This window comes from Perca flavescens, chromosome 12 (genome assembly GCF_004354835.1).
Source record: "Perca flavescens isolate YP-PL-M2 chromosome 12, PFLA_1.0, whole genome shotgun sequence".
Classification (NCBI taxonomy): Eukaryota; Metazoa; Chordata; class Actinopteri; order Perciformes; family Percidae; genus Perca; species Perca flavescens.
In genome coordinates, this window is record NC_041342.1 from 23,936,385 (window position 1) to 23,953,614 (window position 17,230).

General features: G+C 40.5%; 2 protein-coding genes across 2 annotated transcripts; one reads left to right on the forward strand and one right to left on the reverse strand.

Annotated features, from left to right (window-relative positions):
* The first annotated feature begins 1,413 nt into the window (after nucleotides 1–1,413).
* On the forward strand, nucleotides 1,414–9,738 carry LOC114565445 (homeobox protein Mohawk). Its single transcript, XM_028593495.1, has 6 exons — nucleotides 1,414–2,028; nucleotides 2,323–2,482; nucleotides 2,619–2,772; nucleotides 2,971–3,309; nucleotides 8,771–8,804; nucleotides 9,104–9,738. Exons 1-6 carry the CDS (start codon nucleotides 1,799–1,801, stop codon nucleotides 9,441–9,443), a joined length of 1,257 nt encoding a protein of 418 aa, XP_028449296.1. The 5' UTR covers nucleotides 1,414–1,798; the 3' UTR covers nucleotides 9,444–9,738.
* A 1,561-nt stretch (nucleotides 9,739–11,299) lies between these two features.
* LOC114565713 (ras-related protein Rab-18-B) lies at nucleotides 11,300–15,912 on the reverse strand. Its single transcript, XM_028593917.1, has 7 exons — nucleotides 15,669–15,912; nucleotides 15,209–15,264; nucleotides 15,018–15,079; nucleotides 14,171–14,243; nucleotides 13,774–13,892; nucleotides 13,556–13,622; nucleotides 11,300–12,839 (listed from the first exon to the last, which is right to left on the reverse strand). Exons 1-7 carry the CDS (start codon nucleotides 15,734–15,736, stop codon nucleotides 12,667–12,669), a joined length of 618 nt encoding a protein of 205 aa, XP_028449718.1. The 5' UTR covers nucleotides 15,737–15,912; the 3' UTR covers nucleotides 11,300–12,666.
* Between the last annotated feature and the right edge of the window lie 1,318 nt (nucleotides 15,913–17,230).

Consider the following 17,230-nt stretch of genomic DNA (forward strand, 5'->3'; position numbering starts at 1 on the left):
GTCCCAATTTCTCCACAACACACTTGATAGTGACTTTTGGCCTGAAGTTTGTGAACCTGCAAGACACACACACACACACACACACACACACACACACACACACACACAACCCAAACAAGAAGAGATATATGTCCTTCCACAGTGTTTTTTAGAGGTCTCCTGGCTGCCGAATCTAGGTGTGTTCCCAGCTAACGTCAACAGTTGAGCCGGTGAACATATCACAGAGGGACGGGAGTAAATGGTGTGTGATAGCATGTAGCATTCTCCGGCCACTGCTGAGGAATGTGAGCGAGGAATTTACTGCACCTAACGGGGATGCTTCTGGTCCATGTGTTTTTCTGCTTTGAAACCATCGAAACTCAAACTCCCCACCAATACTGCTGAATTATGAACAGGGGCGAGAGTTATGGAGCCCTTTAATATGTTTAACGGTTAAACAAGTGCTGCTCGGATTTTAGCCATAACCTTCAAAAGTTGGTTGTAGGCAGGAAAAAACAACGCATTTTTATCACATATTTACATAAAGATTATTCAGAGATGATTGTGCATGGCAAAGTCATTATCACTGTGCTATATCCAAAAAAGTGGAGTGTTTGGATGTCAAGAGGAAAAACATACAGGGATGACAGCTAAAGTTGAACCACAGTCATGGCCGGGTTGGCACTGTGGGTAGAGCAGGCGCACATATACTGATAGGTTTATGCTTCGACGCAGAGGTCCAGGGTTTGAATCCGACCTGTGTCGATTTCCTGCGTGTCTTCTCTCACCCGGCTGTCCTGTCAAAATTAAAGGCAGAAAAGCCCAAAAAAAGAATCTTAAAAGAAGTTGAACCACAGTCTTTGAACACTGGGCCCAGTGCCAGCATGGTCATGTACGAAGTTCCACTAATAACGACGCTAAGCTTCTTTCAGGCCCACTTTTTTGTAATAGTTTACAGTCCTTTTTGCTTCAAAATGGAGACAAACATTTACAAACATGAGCATTATGGTTGGATTAGCCCTGCTCACACTGCAGACAGCGTGAAAGATGCACATTTCTGACACTCAAATGCACACGCTGACACACTTTCGGACTCAAAAAACCAGGCGTATATAGGCGAGGATCAATTTCATTTTCCAGTGTTAGTGTTAACTACATTAGGAGACAATTTGTACTGAAATCCATTTCAGCTCAGCAGGATTCACTGCTGAACATGAGGCACAGTTTCGTGGTTTTGCTGGTTATTAGCAACCATGCAATTACACCCATAAATTTCCAGAATCCCCTGGTAAAACATGCATTAATATCTGCTGACACGATTTTTGGTAAAACCGCGAGAGATTCTTACGCCATGTAGAAAATATGAGAGCATGTCGGAGTGCTTAGCCCAGGCTGCCGTCACACCAGGCAAAATCTCACTAGTAAATCTGATGACCACATTTGCTGATATTCATGTGCAGTGTTTTTCTTATCCTGGAGTGCTACCGAGGCTGCCGCTCTGCAAGCTTTTCCTCACAGAGCTCTCCAGAGAAGGGATTGATTGGACGGCGGGATAGCCAATGGGTGGCTCAGCAGCAGGTTATTTGAACTCTCCTCACACAGCTCAACTAAACCAGACAACATCCTCTGACTTTTCAAACATTTTTCTCTCACTGAGTCTGTCATCGTCTGTCTGCTCAGTCACTGCTCCCGTGGGCACAGAAGTAAGAGGAAGGAACACTTTTCTTTTCTTCTCTTTTTTTTTTTTTTAAATTACGTTTACATCGAGTGTATCCAGGATGGGAACCTGCCACTTCTATTTACATCTGGAAATCAACTGATGCACCTGTTGATCGAGGAAAACTCTCTGTGTTTAACAATGAACAAAGTTGCTGAGATGAAGTCTGACACTCAGCTTCATTTTGAGGACAACGTGAGATCAGAGGAGAGGAGCAGACTGAACTGTGTAGACTTACCTCAGAGCAGTTTAACAGACGGACAGAACGCAGACCTGCTGCGATGCCAGGAGACCACTGACGACAGCTCTCCTATCAAGTACAGAAGATATGGGTACGCCCTTGTGGTCTGTGCTGGAAATATAGTTCTAACCAGTTAAAACGGGGTTGTGTTTTGTATTACAGTTGTAATATGTATCTTAAAATTTAAGATAATTCTCTAACCTGACATTTTATTCTTCTGCCTTTTCATACATAGTTAAATAGCTATTTGCAGTTCTTTAGACGTGGAAGTTACAGACAGAAATAATTTAGCATTGTGTTGTTTCATGTATAAATGTCCTAGTTTAAACGGAGGGGATTGTAGGTGGTCTTTGTGTATCTATGAGGCAACTTGTGATTCCTCCAGGTCTCGTCTGGGTGGGGTCAAAGTTCGCCACAAGAGACAGGTGCTGCAGGACATGGCCCGGCCGCTGAAACATTGGCTGTACAAACACCGGGACAACCCCTACCCCACCAAGACCGAGAAGGTCCTGCTGGCTCTGGGCTCACACATGACGCTAGTGCAGGTGAGAGACAAGCCTGTGGAAGAAAGCAGGGATGGTGGAATGAAGGAAAAGTGAATTCAGGGATGTGTTGATTTTGAAGTTTGTGGGTTAAAAAAATAAATCATTGCTTATTCTATAACAATGTGCGTCTGTGCAGGTTTCGAACTGGTTTGCGAACGCCCGGCGGAGGCTGAAGAACACAGTGAGACAGCCGGACCTGAGCTGGGCCCTGAGGATCAAACTGTACAATAAATACATCCAGGGGAACGCTGAGAGACTGAGCGTGTGCAGCGATAACACCGACTCAGATGGTACGGGCTACAGAATCATTTTATAGTGTGTTTAAGATCATTTCTCTTCCTTTTTATAAATGGAATTCTTGAAAAAAAAAGACTGGATTTGGAAACTTCTTGCCCACTGAAACAGCAGTTCATACGTATCATAGTTTGTAACATCATTTGAACAAGTACGACATGAAACAAGTCACCGTTTTGTTTCCATTGCTGCAGATGAAGAGTGTCCCTTACAAACTCCAATCAGCCAATCGGACTTTGGCAGGTCATCATCCCACAAGAGCGTGCTCGAGAAGCAGGGCAGCGTCCTCGCCATGGCGGACTCCGCCAACAGTGACGACAGCGCGTCGCCTCCGTCCAAGTACAAGAGCAGTTTACTGAATCGGTATCTGAACGACACGCTGCGGCACATGATGGTGGCAGAGGCTGACGGCGTCGCCTCGGCCCGCAAGAGGAGGAGCCACTCCGAGTCGTTCAGCTCCAACGAGTGTGATCGAGATGTTGTATCTCCGGCGTCGTCCTACGAAACAGAGGCCAACTTTGTCTACCACATGGGTGAGAGATGTCAGCGTTTGTCAATGTGCAGGAGAATATCACACATTAAAGCAGAGATGAGTGTTCTTACTTGAGAGGAAAATGCCACTTTTAACACAGAATCTGCACTGAATGTGTGTAAAAAGAATCAGGGAAAGCATGTTATAATGCAACACAGAGGGGTAAATTGGGAGAAAAAGAGATGATAGCACCCCCTGTCCACAGAAATCAATAATGCATCTTCCTTGTTAATTGCAGATTTATGTTGAAAGTCAGGTAAAATTACATTTTAACTACCCTGCTTCCCCTCAGTTCATTTTTAACACACCACAGTGTACAGTAAAATATGAAGAGACTGAACAGAAACCTCCACATGGTCCCAAAGAGCTCCCTGACATTAATAAATCTCTGGCGTTCCACTGAAAGTCAGAAGCTCTGCGAGATTTAATTATAAAGTTACAGCGAATCTGGAAGGGAGTTTGACACCTGGGTGCCCTTTCAGACCTATAGGGAGCCCAGCATACTGACAACCCTTGAATCCGCTAGAGGTACATGAGCCAAAGCCTTTACAAACATTACTAATAAAGACTCATGCAGACGCTGAAATCCCTCATTTTAAAATTGGACGGAGCTCACGCTGGCTGCTGCTGCACACCGCAAATATCATTTCCATATACTAGAATGTGCCATTTGTTCCGCTTCAGCTTCTTGCCATGGTGGAAATGTCCGGTCCAGTCTCAAGGACAATTACAGAATGTCTGAGACTTTATTCTTCCCAGGGTGAGAAGTGGGAACCTGAGCCAAATGTAGAAATGGAGCAGTCTGTCAGTAAAGCACTGAAGACGTTTCGTAGAGCGACAGTCAGAGAGCTGCCACTCATCTGTGAGACATCGCAGAACCAGATCACTAATATCCATTTGGCTTTTCCCATCACTCTTTGAGGGTGTTGCTTCCCTGACTCATGTGTGCTTTGGCAGGCAGCTCCTCCCAAGTGTTACTTCCCTACTCAAAATCAATCTAAATGTACATGACATTATAAGATTTGTGAAAAGATTTTTGAAACCAATTCTACTCTTTAGCATATATCATCAGTTTCACTCTAAAAATTCAACAAGGAATGCTTTAAGTTCCTTTTTTATTATTTTAGAACCATATCCAGGCAAACATTACATCCTGGTCCCAGTCTAAAGATGGTTATTTAATGGATATTTTTATAGTCTGTGTCAAGGCTTAATCTGTATCCTGGAAACTTATTTTAACCTCAAATTGGTCTATAGATTGGTAACTTGAATAATTGGGATAATTCATCATTTTAACAGGCTTGTGCTATATATTTAACCAGTCAAATGGTATATTGTATAAAGTGTACTGTCTTACCTAAACTATTAAATACATTTTACAAACGTTTTAATTATATCAATTAAACAATGATAATTCAAGGATTCTCATTTACCTCATTCATTTTAGGGAATAGTTGGACATTTTGGGAATAACGTTTATTCACTGTCTTGCCAAGATTAACAATCTATAGCAGCAGGTTAGCTTTGCATAGCTTAGCATAAAGACTGGACACAACTGGGAGCGGTAACTTCCTGGAGTCTCCGCTGGTTGCTTTGCAATTGGTTCCGGTTGTAGCATAGCCTATTGGTAGCTGGATTTTGTAACCATTGGAAAAAGACAGGCTAGCTGTTTCCCCTTGCTCTAGTCTTTATGCTAAGCTAAGCTAGCCGGCTGCTGGCTGTAGCTTCATTTTTACTGTACAAATACAGCCTGCAGATGATTAGCCTAGCATAGCTCAAAGACTGTAAACAGCTAGCTTGGCTTTGCCCAAACACAACAACAAAGTCCATCTACCAGCACATTTTAAGTTCACTAAGTAACATCTCATTTGTTTTATCTGTTCAAAAATTGAAGTCTTACGTGGGGATATGTCCCGGGATATGTTTTAAATTGCCGCATGAACTTTTTTCCTTTCGATTTTGTACAGATAAAAATAAAAAAGGTATAACATGTTAATTTGTGAGCATTAGAGGTGCTTGACTAGTAAGCTGTTTTTTTAACCTTTGGACAGAGCCAGGCTAGCTGTTTCCCCTGTTTTCAGTCTTTATGCTAAGTAAGGGATAACGTAGAGCGAGCCGCGCATTTTTGCGAATTAGAAACCCAACAGGGTGATGCAGGACCTCGACGCGAAGCGGAGGTCTCTTGAATCGGCATGAAGAGAGCTAATAAGCGTATTTCCCAAAATGTTACACCATTCCTTGAAACATGTTATTGCTTACGAAATCATACATCTTTTGGAGTATTTTGGGGTTTCTTAATGTCATAACACACTATGTGGCAAGCACTGTTTGTGCAAACTTTTAATGTATCCCTGCTGGTCATATTAAGGGTTATTGCAACAGTATGGCTCCTCTGTGGAGGTGAAGTGGAAAGTCAAGCTGCCAGATTCATGACAGCCACTAACACCATTAACACGTTTATACTCCACCCGTGAGATGGCTAAAAGTAAACCTCATATGAGGAACTAATAAGTGATGCCAATATACAGTGTCTTACAAGGACACTTTAAACATATCAGTCTGAATCCCACAGGCAGTAAAAGTCTTATGGAATAGTATAGTGATGTTACGATGTTCTGTATAGGAATGTGAGGATGTTTACACCATATAATATGATACTCGCATCGGCTTCACTATTTCCCTTGAAAAGGCTGGAGAGTCATAAATGTGTCCAGAATCATGTTTTATTAGACGCAGAACGGCGAAAAACATATCTGGACAAATGCCTTGCTGCGTTTTCCACACATTTTGTTTCAAATGAAAACATGCATGCAAGGGGAGTTTCTTGTTCGTGAATACATATACGCAATAAGGAAATAAGATGTTACAATATTTTCTGAGTACACAGTTGTTTTACAGTGTGGATCCCAATGACACACCTGTGAGATGACTGACGGGATTTAAACCAATATTGTGGGAGATCACACAGATACTTAAATCAGCTCATGTAGACAATAATTAATTATGAATGGGTTACATAGGACTGGTATTAATAGAAAGCTAAATTCCATATACAAAAAATTATCTATGTTTCAAACTAATTCAAATATACTTATTCATGGTTACATGCTGCCAGTCCGACATGCCGCCACTTCGACATGCTTTTATTCAGTCATGCCGCTATTCCGACATGCTGCTATTCCCTAACCCTAACCGAAACAAAAATTGGCGGAGTGGTGGGACGTTTGAAAACAATGGAAGTGCCGCCACTCCGACAATTAGACGTCAATGTCGGAGTGGGGGTATGTCGGAATGGATGGCGGAACCCCTTATTCACTTTCTTGCCAAGAGTTAGAATGGAAGATGGTTACTGGATGGTAAATAGGAAGCTAAAACCAGCAGGTAATTATCTTAGCTAATATAGCTTAACAAGTCTGGAAGTGGGGAAAAAAGCCAGCCTGCTATGTCTGGAGTCTCCACTGGTAACACGTTACTCTGGTTTTTGTACAGACTAAGCTAACCAGCTAGCTGTTTCCAGTATTTATGCTAAGCTAAGTAACAGTCTCCTGGCTCCAGCTATAGCGTACAGACCACTGTTCATTAGATATGAAGCTGGAGCCAGGAGGCGCTTAGCTTAGTTTAGCACAAAGAGTGGAATGAGGGGGAGACAGCTAGCCTGGCTCAAGTAATATGTGTGGTCTGTGTGAAAGTACTCATGACAAAAACAACTTTTCGAAAAAATGTATTGACATGCAAATTAATTGCACCCAAAAAACACCTCTGGTGTGTTAAAGCCTTCAGTCCGAAGGTTAAAATATTTCTTAGTGGGGGGCTATGTGCCAGACTGTTTTATGACGTAAACCTTGTATTTTTTTGCTCTTTAGTTTTTGGACAGATTAAACAAATGAGATAAAACGTGTTATTAGTGAGTTTTAGGAGTGCTGGTACTCAAATTTTGTTACCTTTAAACAGAGAGAGGCTAGCCTTGTGCTAAGCGAAGCTAACCAGCTGCTTGCTGTAGCTTCATATTAAGCGTACAAACACGAGAGTGGTATTAATCTTCTCATCTAACTCTCGGCAAGCAAGTAAAACAGAGTAATTCCCAAAATATCAAACTTTTCATTATTTGTAAATAAATAAGGTTCAATGTACAGTAAGCTCTAACATGAAATTATAACTATACTGCAACACAGTGTAATATAAAACAAAGCAGTCAGGAGCTTCATTACCCCTTGTACAATGTATTTGTAACTGATCCCTGCTATAAGTTTGAGACTCAGCAGAGATAAAACAATGTTTTTTTCTAGGTAATAAATACAATAGAGGTACTAAAGTACTTTATTGGCAAAGCATGTTATGGCTAAAGAGAGAAATGCTCAGGGACATTCAGTAGCAAAAAAGTATAAAACAGAAAAATGATTTACTATCGGCAAGTAGTTGCTCTTGGCTCCAGCCTTTGCTAAAGAAATCAGAGACGGGGATGTTTTGGGCTGTTGCATTCTGTTGCAAGACTGTGTTTCACAGTGGGCCTCTAATTTCCCTGTCTATGGCTCTCTAAAGAAAAATCAGTTTTGACCATTCTATCTGCTCCAATAAAAGGCCTTATTCCAAAACTGAAATGGAAAATAAGTTCTACATATAATGCGCAGACCTCAAACATAGACTGTGCAAGCAATATAATGCTACTTTAAAGTCCTGCTCCTTCTTCTAAAATAGCCAAAGAGATACTGTAGTTTCAATTTAGGGCATTTAGAGAGAAAGACCCTTCCTTCTTTCACAGATGTAGCGAAGTTCTCAGGTATTCATTTGTGAGACACTCCCCTGCCTGTTGGTATAATTGAATCAAGTTCTTAGGCCATGGTCAAAAAAGATGGAGATGTGCAGGGAGCGCTTTTGGAAAGCAATAACACATAGTGAACTGGAACAACTTTACAGGTGCTAGCAGAGCTTTGGAAACCTGAAAACACAGAGTCAGTTGCTATTACACGGTGCAGTTATCAGATTTTTGTTTCTCAAAAGCTCAAGAGAAACAGTGCATTGCATTTGTTTTGGCTATAGTAGCTAGCTAAGCACTGGCAGACTGGTGCACTGAGTCAAATCTTTTGGGCACCATAAAACACATCCCGAGAGACATACTGGACGAGTAGTAACTGTACACTTGCATTTGGGAGCACCTTCATGTGAACAAACACACACACACACACACACACACACACACACACACACACACACACACACACACACACACACACACACACACACACACACACACACACACTTAACCCATGCAGATGCACGATCACCCATGAATACACACATACTCACATGCTGCAAATTAAAACTAATATTTATCACTAACGTACAGCCAAAATGCCTAATCCAACATTGATTATCCTGTGAATATTCTCTGTTTGCAATTTCACTGCTATAAAGTAAACTGATTCTTTGCATATTTAGGTGAGTCTTTTTCTTCTCTCTTGCAGACACAATGGACTATACTTCAACTAAATGTGACAGGTAAGTGTATTTATTCATTGCTTAATCTGCAATCGAAACATGTGTTTGCACTTTTCAACTTTCATCAGCTTGAAAAGTAATACTAATCATTATCCCTCTTGGAAGTTGTTCTTGAAACTGAACATCCACCTCTAATTCAGCCATATTATTCTGGCTTTATATCAAGAGAGGAGAAGCAAATGTACCATTTCTGCTTTGGATTTCTAAAATGGCTCTTTGGCTGATTTTAGGAAAGAGGTGAGATGGCATTTAATAATCTATTTAATTTACAGTTGTCTTTTTTCTTCATATATTCACAGACAACAGCAGCATGGCCGAGGCCAGCAGAGACGAGACGATCAGGGCTGGAGGGAGATCCACGCCGCCGTTGCTCTGACCAGCCTGGCCCAGGGGCAGAGCTGCACAGCAGACCAGAGCAGCGTGACAGTGCCCAAAGCTGGCACGGGGCAGAGCTGCACCCCAGAGCCCTTCTCGGTTACAAGGACCACTATCATGGACAGGATGTGTGTCACAGGACCCACCGCTGCTCTGAGGCAGAGCTGCACCACGGGGCCCACTCTCACCAACCGCATCATCCAGAAGTCCTCTCATATCTCTGAGGTCCAGACTGTTAACGTGGCCCTGGCAAACAGTGTGTAGGCATTTAATTTAAGCATCTGGTCTATCGTTCCATATAGGAATACCAGATGCTTAAGTGCCTTGCAATATCTGTACAGCCTCTGTTATTTTGTAATGCTGATAAACTTTGACGTTTAAATAATTTTTACATTGTAAAATGGAAAAACTAACCTAATGCAGTTGAATATTTTCTACTGTTATTGCCATGTTTCTAATGTCTTTTGCCATTTATTGCCATCTGTTGCAGTAAGTTATATTAACTTCCATGAGACCGGATTATCATCCAATGCTAAAGTTTGACAGCAGCTATTTGAATAAACCTGATGTGAAATCTTTTGACCAGTCCTTTGCTTTAAATCATTGCTTTGCAGTGGCTGAAGCTGCATACTTGTGTTTTACTGAACTGTATTTAGTGGTAGTTTTCATGTGTGCAATTCTGGGTCTCGCAGTTTCATTATATACTTTTAAATTGCTTTTAAAAGGTTGTAGCCTAATATAGGCAGAAGGGTGGCATAGTGGAATGAGCAGGGAGACATGTCTTTAAGTGGAGTGCTGGTTAAAGTTTTTCTGATGAGCATCGATCCAGCCAAAGATGGATTCAGAAAAGGTTGGTGACCAAATGTTTGTATTTGCTAAAATACATGTCAGTAAATCAGCATAAGTCAATGAAATATGATGTACAAGGCTGACCCACAGAGGACATTAACGATAAAGCGGCTATAATCAAAAACTGTGGTGATGAACCTAATTGCTGCTGCTTTTTCCCTCAAGCTTTTTAGTGTCTTTTAACTAATTTTTGGGTATTCTGGCCCACAACTTCACTGTTTTGGTTCTCTCTCATCGCTGTCATAGCTTCGTTTTTCGGCCACAACAGGCAGCTGTTTTCAGAGAAAAGGATCTGAAAACCGACTGTATGCTGACTTTTTAGCACCAAACGGCCAACATACAATGTTAGCAAGAGCAACTAGCCAGTGAACATTTAGCATTTAGAAGCTAAAGAGCAAGGTAGTTTCCCTATAGGAGTTAGCTTAGTGTAGCCAAAAAACAGAGCTAAAATGAGAGTAAATATTGCACTTACGTTTGTCAGGTCACCATTAATGCAACTCCAAATGAATGCTAATGTTACTCCATGTCGGCTCTAACCTTATGTGTAAAAAGGCTTCTGCTAGCTTCTTATACCGACTTAAAAAGTGAATACCAACTTAAAAAGTGGCGTCAGCTTGTTTCCACTGCCCCCAAGAGGCCTTAAGGTCAGTTAGTGCAGGTTCAGGTTTTTGGAAGAAACTCCTGATGAAATTGTGAATGTATTGTAAAGAAATAATAAGGTAAGTTGCTCACAAGTACAACGGAATGTCTGTCTGGGTAACAAAATCCTGAACAGCTAACATCGTTATGGTAGGTGAGACATACGACTGTCATCTGTTTTTGATGTTAAAACAGCATTAAATGCCAAATAGGCTCAGGAATTTTCTGACCTCAATCAACTGCCAAAAACTTATGTTATTGGAAATATGGAGAAAACAATAAGCCACAGGAGAATGTCTGATAGAGACTTGTGGTGAGTGTCTTCCATCTGGGGACATCCTGACACCAAACATAAGCTTGTAATCACACTCAGTCCTCTGGGACTATTTTACAAAACACGATTAACAGGACTTTTCCACTCCCGGTTTTTGTCTGTTTTTTGACATTTTGTGCAAAGAATGTTTTCAGTCTTGCATGTACGACAGGCTAGTCATCAACAAAGTTTTATGGAAAGAGCAACTCACTCCTGTTTCCACTGTAAACCTGCTTTTGATTAGATGGGCCTCTACACACGGAAATGTAATGGCAGTTCTCAAATGGCAATTAAACAATAATTAGTCTTGAGTGACGGCATCTCTTGAGGTTGTCATTTATTTCAGTTTGAAATAATACAAGCGTTACTGGACCATAACTCTAGCACATGTCATTCAATTTTAAGGCAGATATTAATGTAACATATTGCTTACTTAAATCATAAAAGGCGCACAGCAAACGCAACAGGAAAAAGTACAGCAAGGTCAACATGATTTTAAACAAGAAAAAAGGAATTCAAACAAATAGCAACGATACATCAAATCCATACTATACTTTAGACAGGAAGGAAGGAACAAAGCTCTTAGGAATGCTCTTATACTATAGATGTGAGTAATGCCTTCATTAAGTCAGTGGGACATTATATGGACCACAGCACCACACAGAAATGGCTAAATAAATGGGGAGAAAACAAGCTTAAAAAACAAACTGCTTGCCATTTTGCCAGATCAGGCAAAAAGAAAAAATGAACTCAAGTGAGTAAAAGAGCCTATTTTATTGTAAGAGCTCTTATTACTTTAAACCTTACACTTGTAGCTGTGAAAGTTATGGTCCAGATCAGACATGCAAAGACAAAGACAGGTTTGGTTGTAGGACATCCTAAAAGACAAAAGATGGTTACTTGTCTTGCATATTTCCCTGTAATCGAGGAAAAACAGAAAAAACAGGAAATCTGTTTATTTGAAAGCCTCTATACGTTCTGAAGCACTGAATTTGATGGAAATCACCATCAAACGAATAAAAACTGGATTAACAGTAAAAAAATGAACTGGTGTGAGTAACTGGGGTCCATTGTGGAGCTTTCACAGTGTTGTGGTGCATAATGACAGATCACTCCCACTCCAACAACAAGGCTCTTCCACCACTATCCTCAATCCAAGTGATGTGTTATATATGAACTTGAAGAACATTTTGTACTTTGCAGCTACATAGAAGTTAACATTTACAGCTCACAAAGCATAAGCAGGGAACTTGAGGGGATATCTGTATTGACTATAATAAGTTATTTTGGGTAGAATTTGACAAGCTATGTACTGTAACCTACAAATTGGTTCATGTAATAGGCACTATGCTATTAACCTGATGCCTTAATGTACAGCAGAATCACTGCTGCAAATAAGCTATATTCAAACCAGACATGTACTCTTATGACGTACTTGGCATGGTTATGTCAATTTAAAACACTATACTTCCTTAGGCAAGAGGCTATTTTTGTATGATCCTTTCATTCATGTTTTAAACAGAAAGTAGTGACAGATGATGTCTGAAAAGGAAGTGTGCAAACAGCAAAGTCCTTTCGACTGATGGAACTACTCCAACAATAAACTCATCCAGTTCCCTCTCTTTCTCTCTGTTTCTGGTCCGTAGTCATTCCTATCAGGTTGGTGCTTTTTCTTTTGGTTCAGTTTCAGGGTATGGAACAGTATCCTCCACATGCCCTGCCACGGGCCTGCTCCTGGTCCCCCAGACGCACCCTCTGACCCTGGTTTTCACTCTCCCAGAGCCCCGGAGTCTGGAGGATCTTCTCCACAAGCTCCTCAAAGGCACACTGGACACCATCTTTGGTCTTTGCACTGGCCTCTGTACAAAGGAAAGAGGGTTACCAAGATTTAAGAGATCAGCCAAACTGGTAGAACACTTTCCTAAATGTTAAGAAGAAGAAAAACCTACACGTCCGCTGTAAAATCCAAAACCGAGCAAAACAGCTTTCTTTTTTACAATATAGGAAAACTAATGATAGAGATTTAAAAATATCCATGTGTTGACAAACATGACATACAAAGTATGGAATGACTTCATTTAAGAAGCCAGAGACATCCAGTGGGATGAAGACATCCTCACAGCGGATTAAATCAACGACATCTTCTTGCCCAACCCTTTTCAAAACCCCTTAATTTAGTCGTTCTAAAATGGAAACTCCACAGAAATGTTAACGTAATTTCCCAGAGTGAGGCAGATTGTAGATGAGAATCAGGAACACGTGTAGACATGGATGCGATAAATGAAAGCCCGCTAGATTATAATCATAATGCAGTTCTTCTGGAGTGGCCGCATCTTTCAGCGCGAGAGACTCCGAAATGCCAAAGCAGTATAAACAACGCAACAAACCCAAAGTAAAATGCACGATTTACTAAGTGATGTCTTGACTTGTTCCAACTACACAATTACAGTTCTGATCTTTAAGTACAGTATGGTAAGCTGCAATGGCTATACAGTAAGTTTACAAGTTCTGGCTCTGTCAGTTTAAATGACCATGTCTGACCATGTCTGATTTTTACTCTAACACGGATACTTACCAATAAAAAGCATAGAGTGTTTCCTAGCAAATTTCAGCCCCTCGTTTCTGTCCACTTCATGGTCGTCCTGAAAACAAAATAGACATCCGATGTAATTTTCTCTATGTGGAATAACGCATGGTAAAGGATTAAACATAATGTTCCATGCAAGTAAAGCAACACCAACAGCTGGTAAACTTGTATTGTATGTGTCGAACTGGCAAGAGTGACAGACTCACCTGATCAATTTTGTTCCCAACCAGCATCTTCACAATGTCATTGCGTGTTGTGTAGGTTTCCAGTTCATTCAGCCAGTTGTCGAGCTTGGTAAAAGTCTCGCGCTTTGTGACGTCATATACTGTCAAAGCCATGCAAACGAGAAAAATGAGTTAGAGGAAATATTTGATACGAGTATAATAACATCTTTCTTTTAGTAATAACAATTTTAACAGGACACTGCAGTTATCTGACAGCTGTTGATTTGCAGTTTTTATCCAAAGTGACTTACATGATCATGTGTAAAGAAAGTGCTACAAAAAAGTGGGTGGATTCTTTTTTTTTTTACTGGAAACTGAAAATTGTCTCTAGGTCGGGTGTTTTTTTTTTGTTTGTTTTTTAAAAAGCATCACTGTTTACCAAGTATGACTCCCTGTGCACCGCGGTAGTAGCTGGGTGTCAGAGTGCGAAACCTTTCCTGTCCGGCTGTGTCCTAGAAAAGAAAACTTAAGATGAATGGAAGCAAAAGACTCCATGACACCAGACTTTTAAGGTAGCTACACCAGCCAGCATCCACACTCACAGACTCTGACTTTGACATGTGTTCCTGATAAGTCTGCAAGGTCTGTGAAATTGGCCATTGCTTGACAACTTTTAACTGACTTTTTGCTAAAGCCATTTCTTAAGGGAATTATCCATAATTCTAATGTTAAAAAAACAGGAGTGACCATTCAAGAATAACCACAAAAACAGAACACTGTAGCGCTAGCAACATCTAATTTACATAGTTGTGTAGTTTTATTTTCTATGTAAATATGCTTTTATTGATTTGTTTTCATTCAATTAGACAGAACATTATAAAATATATGCAATTCTTATATTTAAAAAATAAGGAATGCTAGGTTGTGTTAAACTACATGCAATATGAGCCTTGTACCTGCCTCAGCCCATGTTACATGTGACTTCACAAAGTGCTGTCCTCTTCCTCAAAGTATTTTGAGCCCTCTGGCATCCTCCAGCACATGCACATTTCTGCTAAGAAAACAAATAATAAAGTCTATGGGAGATTAGTGTTTTGGGCTAAGGTTATGGCCTCACTGTGTATGGTGTGTTTTCATTGGACATTAGGACTTTGTGCCTCATGAAAGGAAGTTAAATCTGTTTTTTTCCATGGTTATGGCTGAGCAATGTCGCCATCTTGTGGAGAAACCCTGTAGTTCGTCATGTTTTTCAAGACTAAAGTATGGCTTCATGACTTCAGTCTTACCCATATGGCGAGCTTTGCTTTGTTCCCATCTATTGCGACTGTCTTTACTTTGAAATCCACACCTGGTCAGCCATGAGAGAAAGAAAGAAAAGATAAAAGGCTTTAAATTGCCTGTTTGGAGCAGTTTAGCAGTTTCCATACTTCTGTGTATATGTGTTTATGTACATCTGTGTATGTGTGTAAGTTGAAACCTATTGTCGCTGATTGCTCTGGGTCAAAGGTATCTTCTGTGAACCTCAGGAGGAGACTGTTAGGAGGAATAAAGATAACATGGAAATAAGGAGGGCATACAGTACAATAGGCTTTTGTGAGTTGACTACAAGCTCTATAAGGATCTTACTCAGTCACAGGAAGAACACAACAGCTATACAGTTGTAATGGTTACAATTAGGCAAGCATCATTATCTCTTATCAGCAAACAAAATACCAGTGAAAAGTTTTACATATGCCTATGTAACGTTGACGTAATATGTCACCAAATTGTCAACAGAAAGTATTTGGCCCAAATTGGCAGAAGAAAAAAAGGACAACACTACCAGCTAGCTGTAGCAACAGCTGCTGAGCAGTAGGGAATAAACTTACATAAGAAAAAGAATGTCAACATTCCCAACAGGCTAGCTAACGTTAGGCTCGCTACAAACCGAGACAAACCTGGACTTTCCGACTCCACTTTCGCCAATTATCAACAGCTTCAGAGTCGTCAGCACGTCGTCATCCATATTCCTATAGGAGCTAGTTTGACTTGCACTTGGTGACGCTTTTAAATATGAATTTCACTTGTTTTTTAGGGCATCAGGCGGCTACTGTAACAGCTCCAATAACAGATGACAGCCTGCTGGGCACGCAACTTCCGCCCAGCCTTGGACGCATGACGTCACGGAGGTTGACGCTATGGGTTGACGCCTTTTACTGTCTATGGTTGACGCTACGTCCATGGGTTGACCACTGTCTATGGGGTTGACGAGGTCTGAAAATATATTGAAATAAAATAGAAAATAAAAATTAATGTTACTTACAGGTAAGTCATTATTGTATTCTTGTAGACTGTTTGAGTAGTTTTGTACCTGAAGTTGTACAGCGTGTACATTAATATAATTAAATAAAGTTTTGTTTGAATTAAATTACATTTAATTTCATGAAAAATGTACAAAACAATTTACAAAATGTCAAAAGTGATACGACTGTTTAGAGGTAAAGTATTCAGTCCTAAAGTGTTAAATGATAATGTTAGCATTCAAATTTTACAATAATGAAAAAACTGTATTTATACTTTATTTGTCAAGAGGATCTGAATTTGTAAAAAGTAAGTTCTGCGACATATACTGCTTATACAGCTTTTTCATGTCTGCTATTTCGCCCACTGACTTTTGAATACTAAATTACTTCACAAAATGTGGTTTTGTGTTCATGGTTTGTACATATGTTTTAAACAAAGCCACATATTCTTTTGCTAATGCTGGCCAGTTACCCTGGAGCAGAAGTGGATGAGGGAATAGATGGAAGTCTACCATAGAAAAATTATTGTCAATTGGCAGGTAGAAAAAGTAAATAAAGATCCACATTATAATACCTCTTTGTTCTGTGCCTTTGCAACATCCATCAATCTTCAAGGGCCCATTTAATGTGACATCAGCCATGAGAAGGAATTACCTGGGGGTTAGGCAATTGAAAACCATTGACAGTAAGTATTGAAATGGAACTAGTGAGCCATACTACACCAACTGTTCTTCAATAGGCTCTTTGACTAAGCCTTTCCTCAAACCTCATCTGCCTCTGTTCATTACAGAGTGGACCAACCCTGTTATTATGCAAATCTCATGTCATGAAGGAGCTAAGAAGAGTCTGCAGCCCAATAAATACAGCTGGTTGTGAATACTCGAGGCCCTCTCTAATGTGGAAATTTCTGGGAAAAAGAGCAGCTCTTTTATATTTCCCCAAAATAGCTTTTGTACCAAATTCCAACCAGAAACCCAGATTTTAAGGGAGCACGTTTTCAAAGCTATGGGCAGAATCCGCACAGATTGCATAGAGAGACTACTACGCATCTGCTTTGAAATGATGGGTCATTTTATTGGATCTCATCCCTGGTGGTTCTTAATCATCCCCCTCATTCTCTCGGCAAGTCTGGGGAGCGGATTCTTTCTTCTCGAGGACAGAATGTCAAACGATATTGAAGAACAGTTCACACCTGTCGACGGACAAGCCAAGCTGGA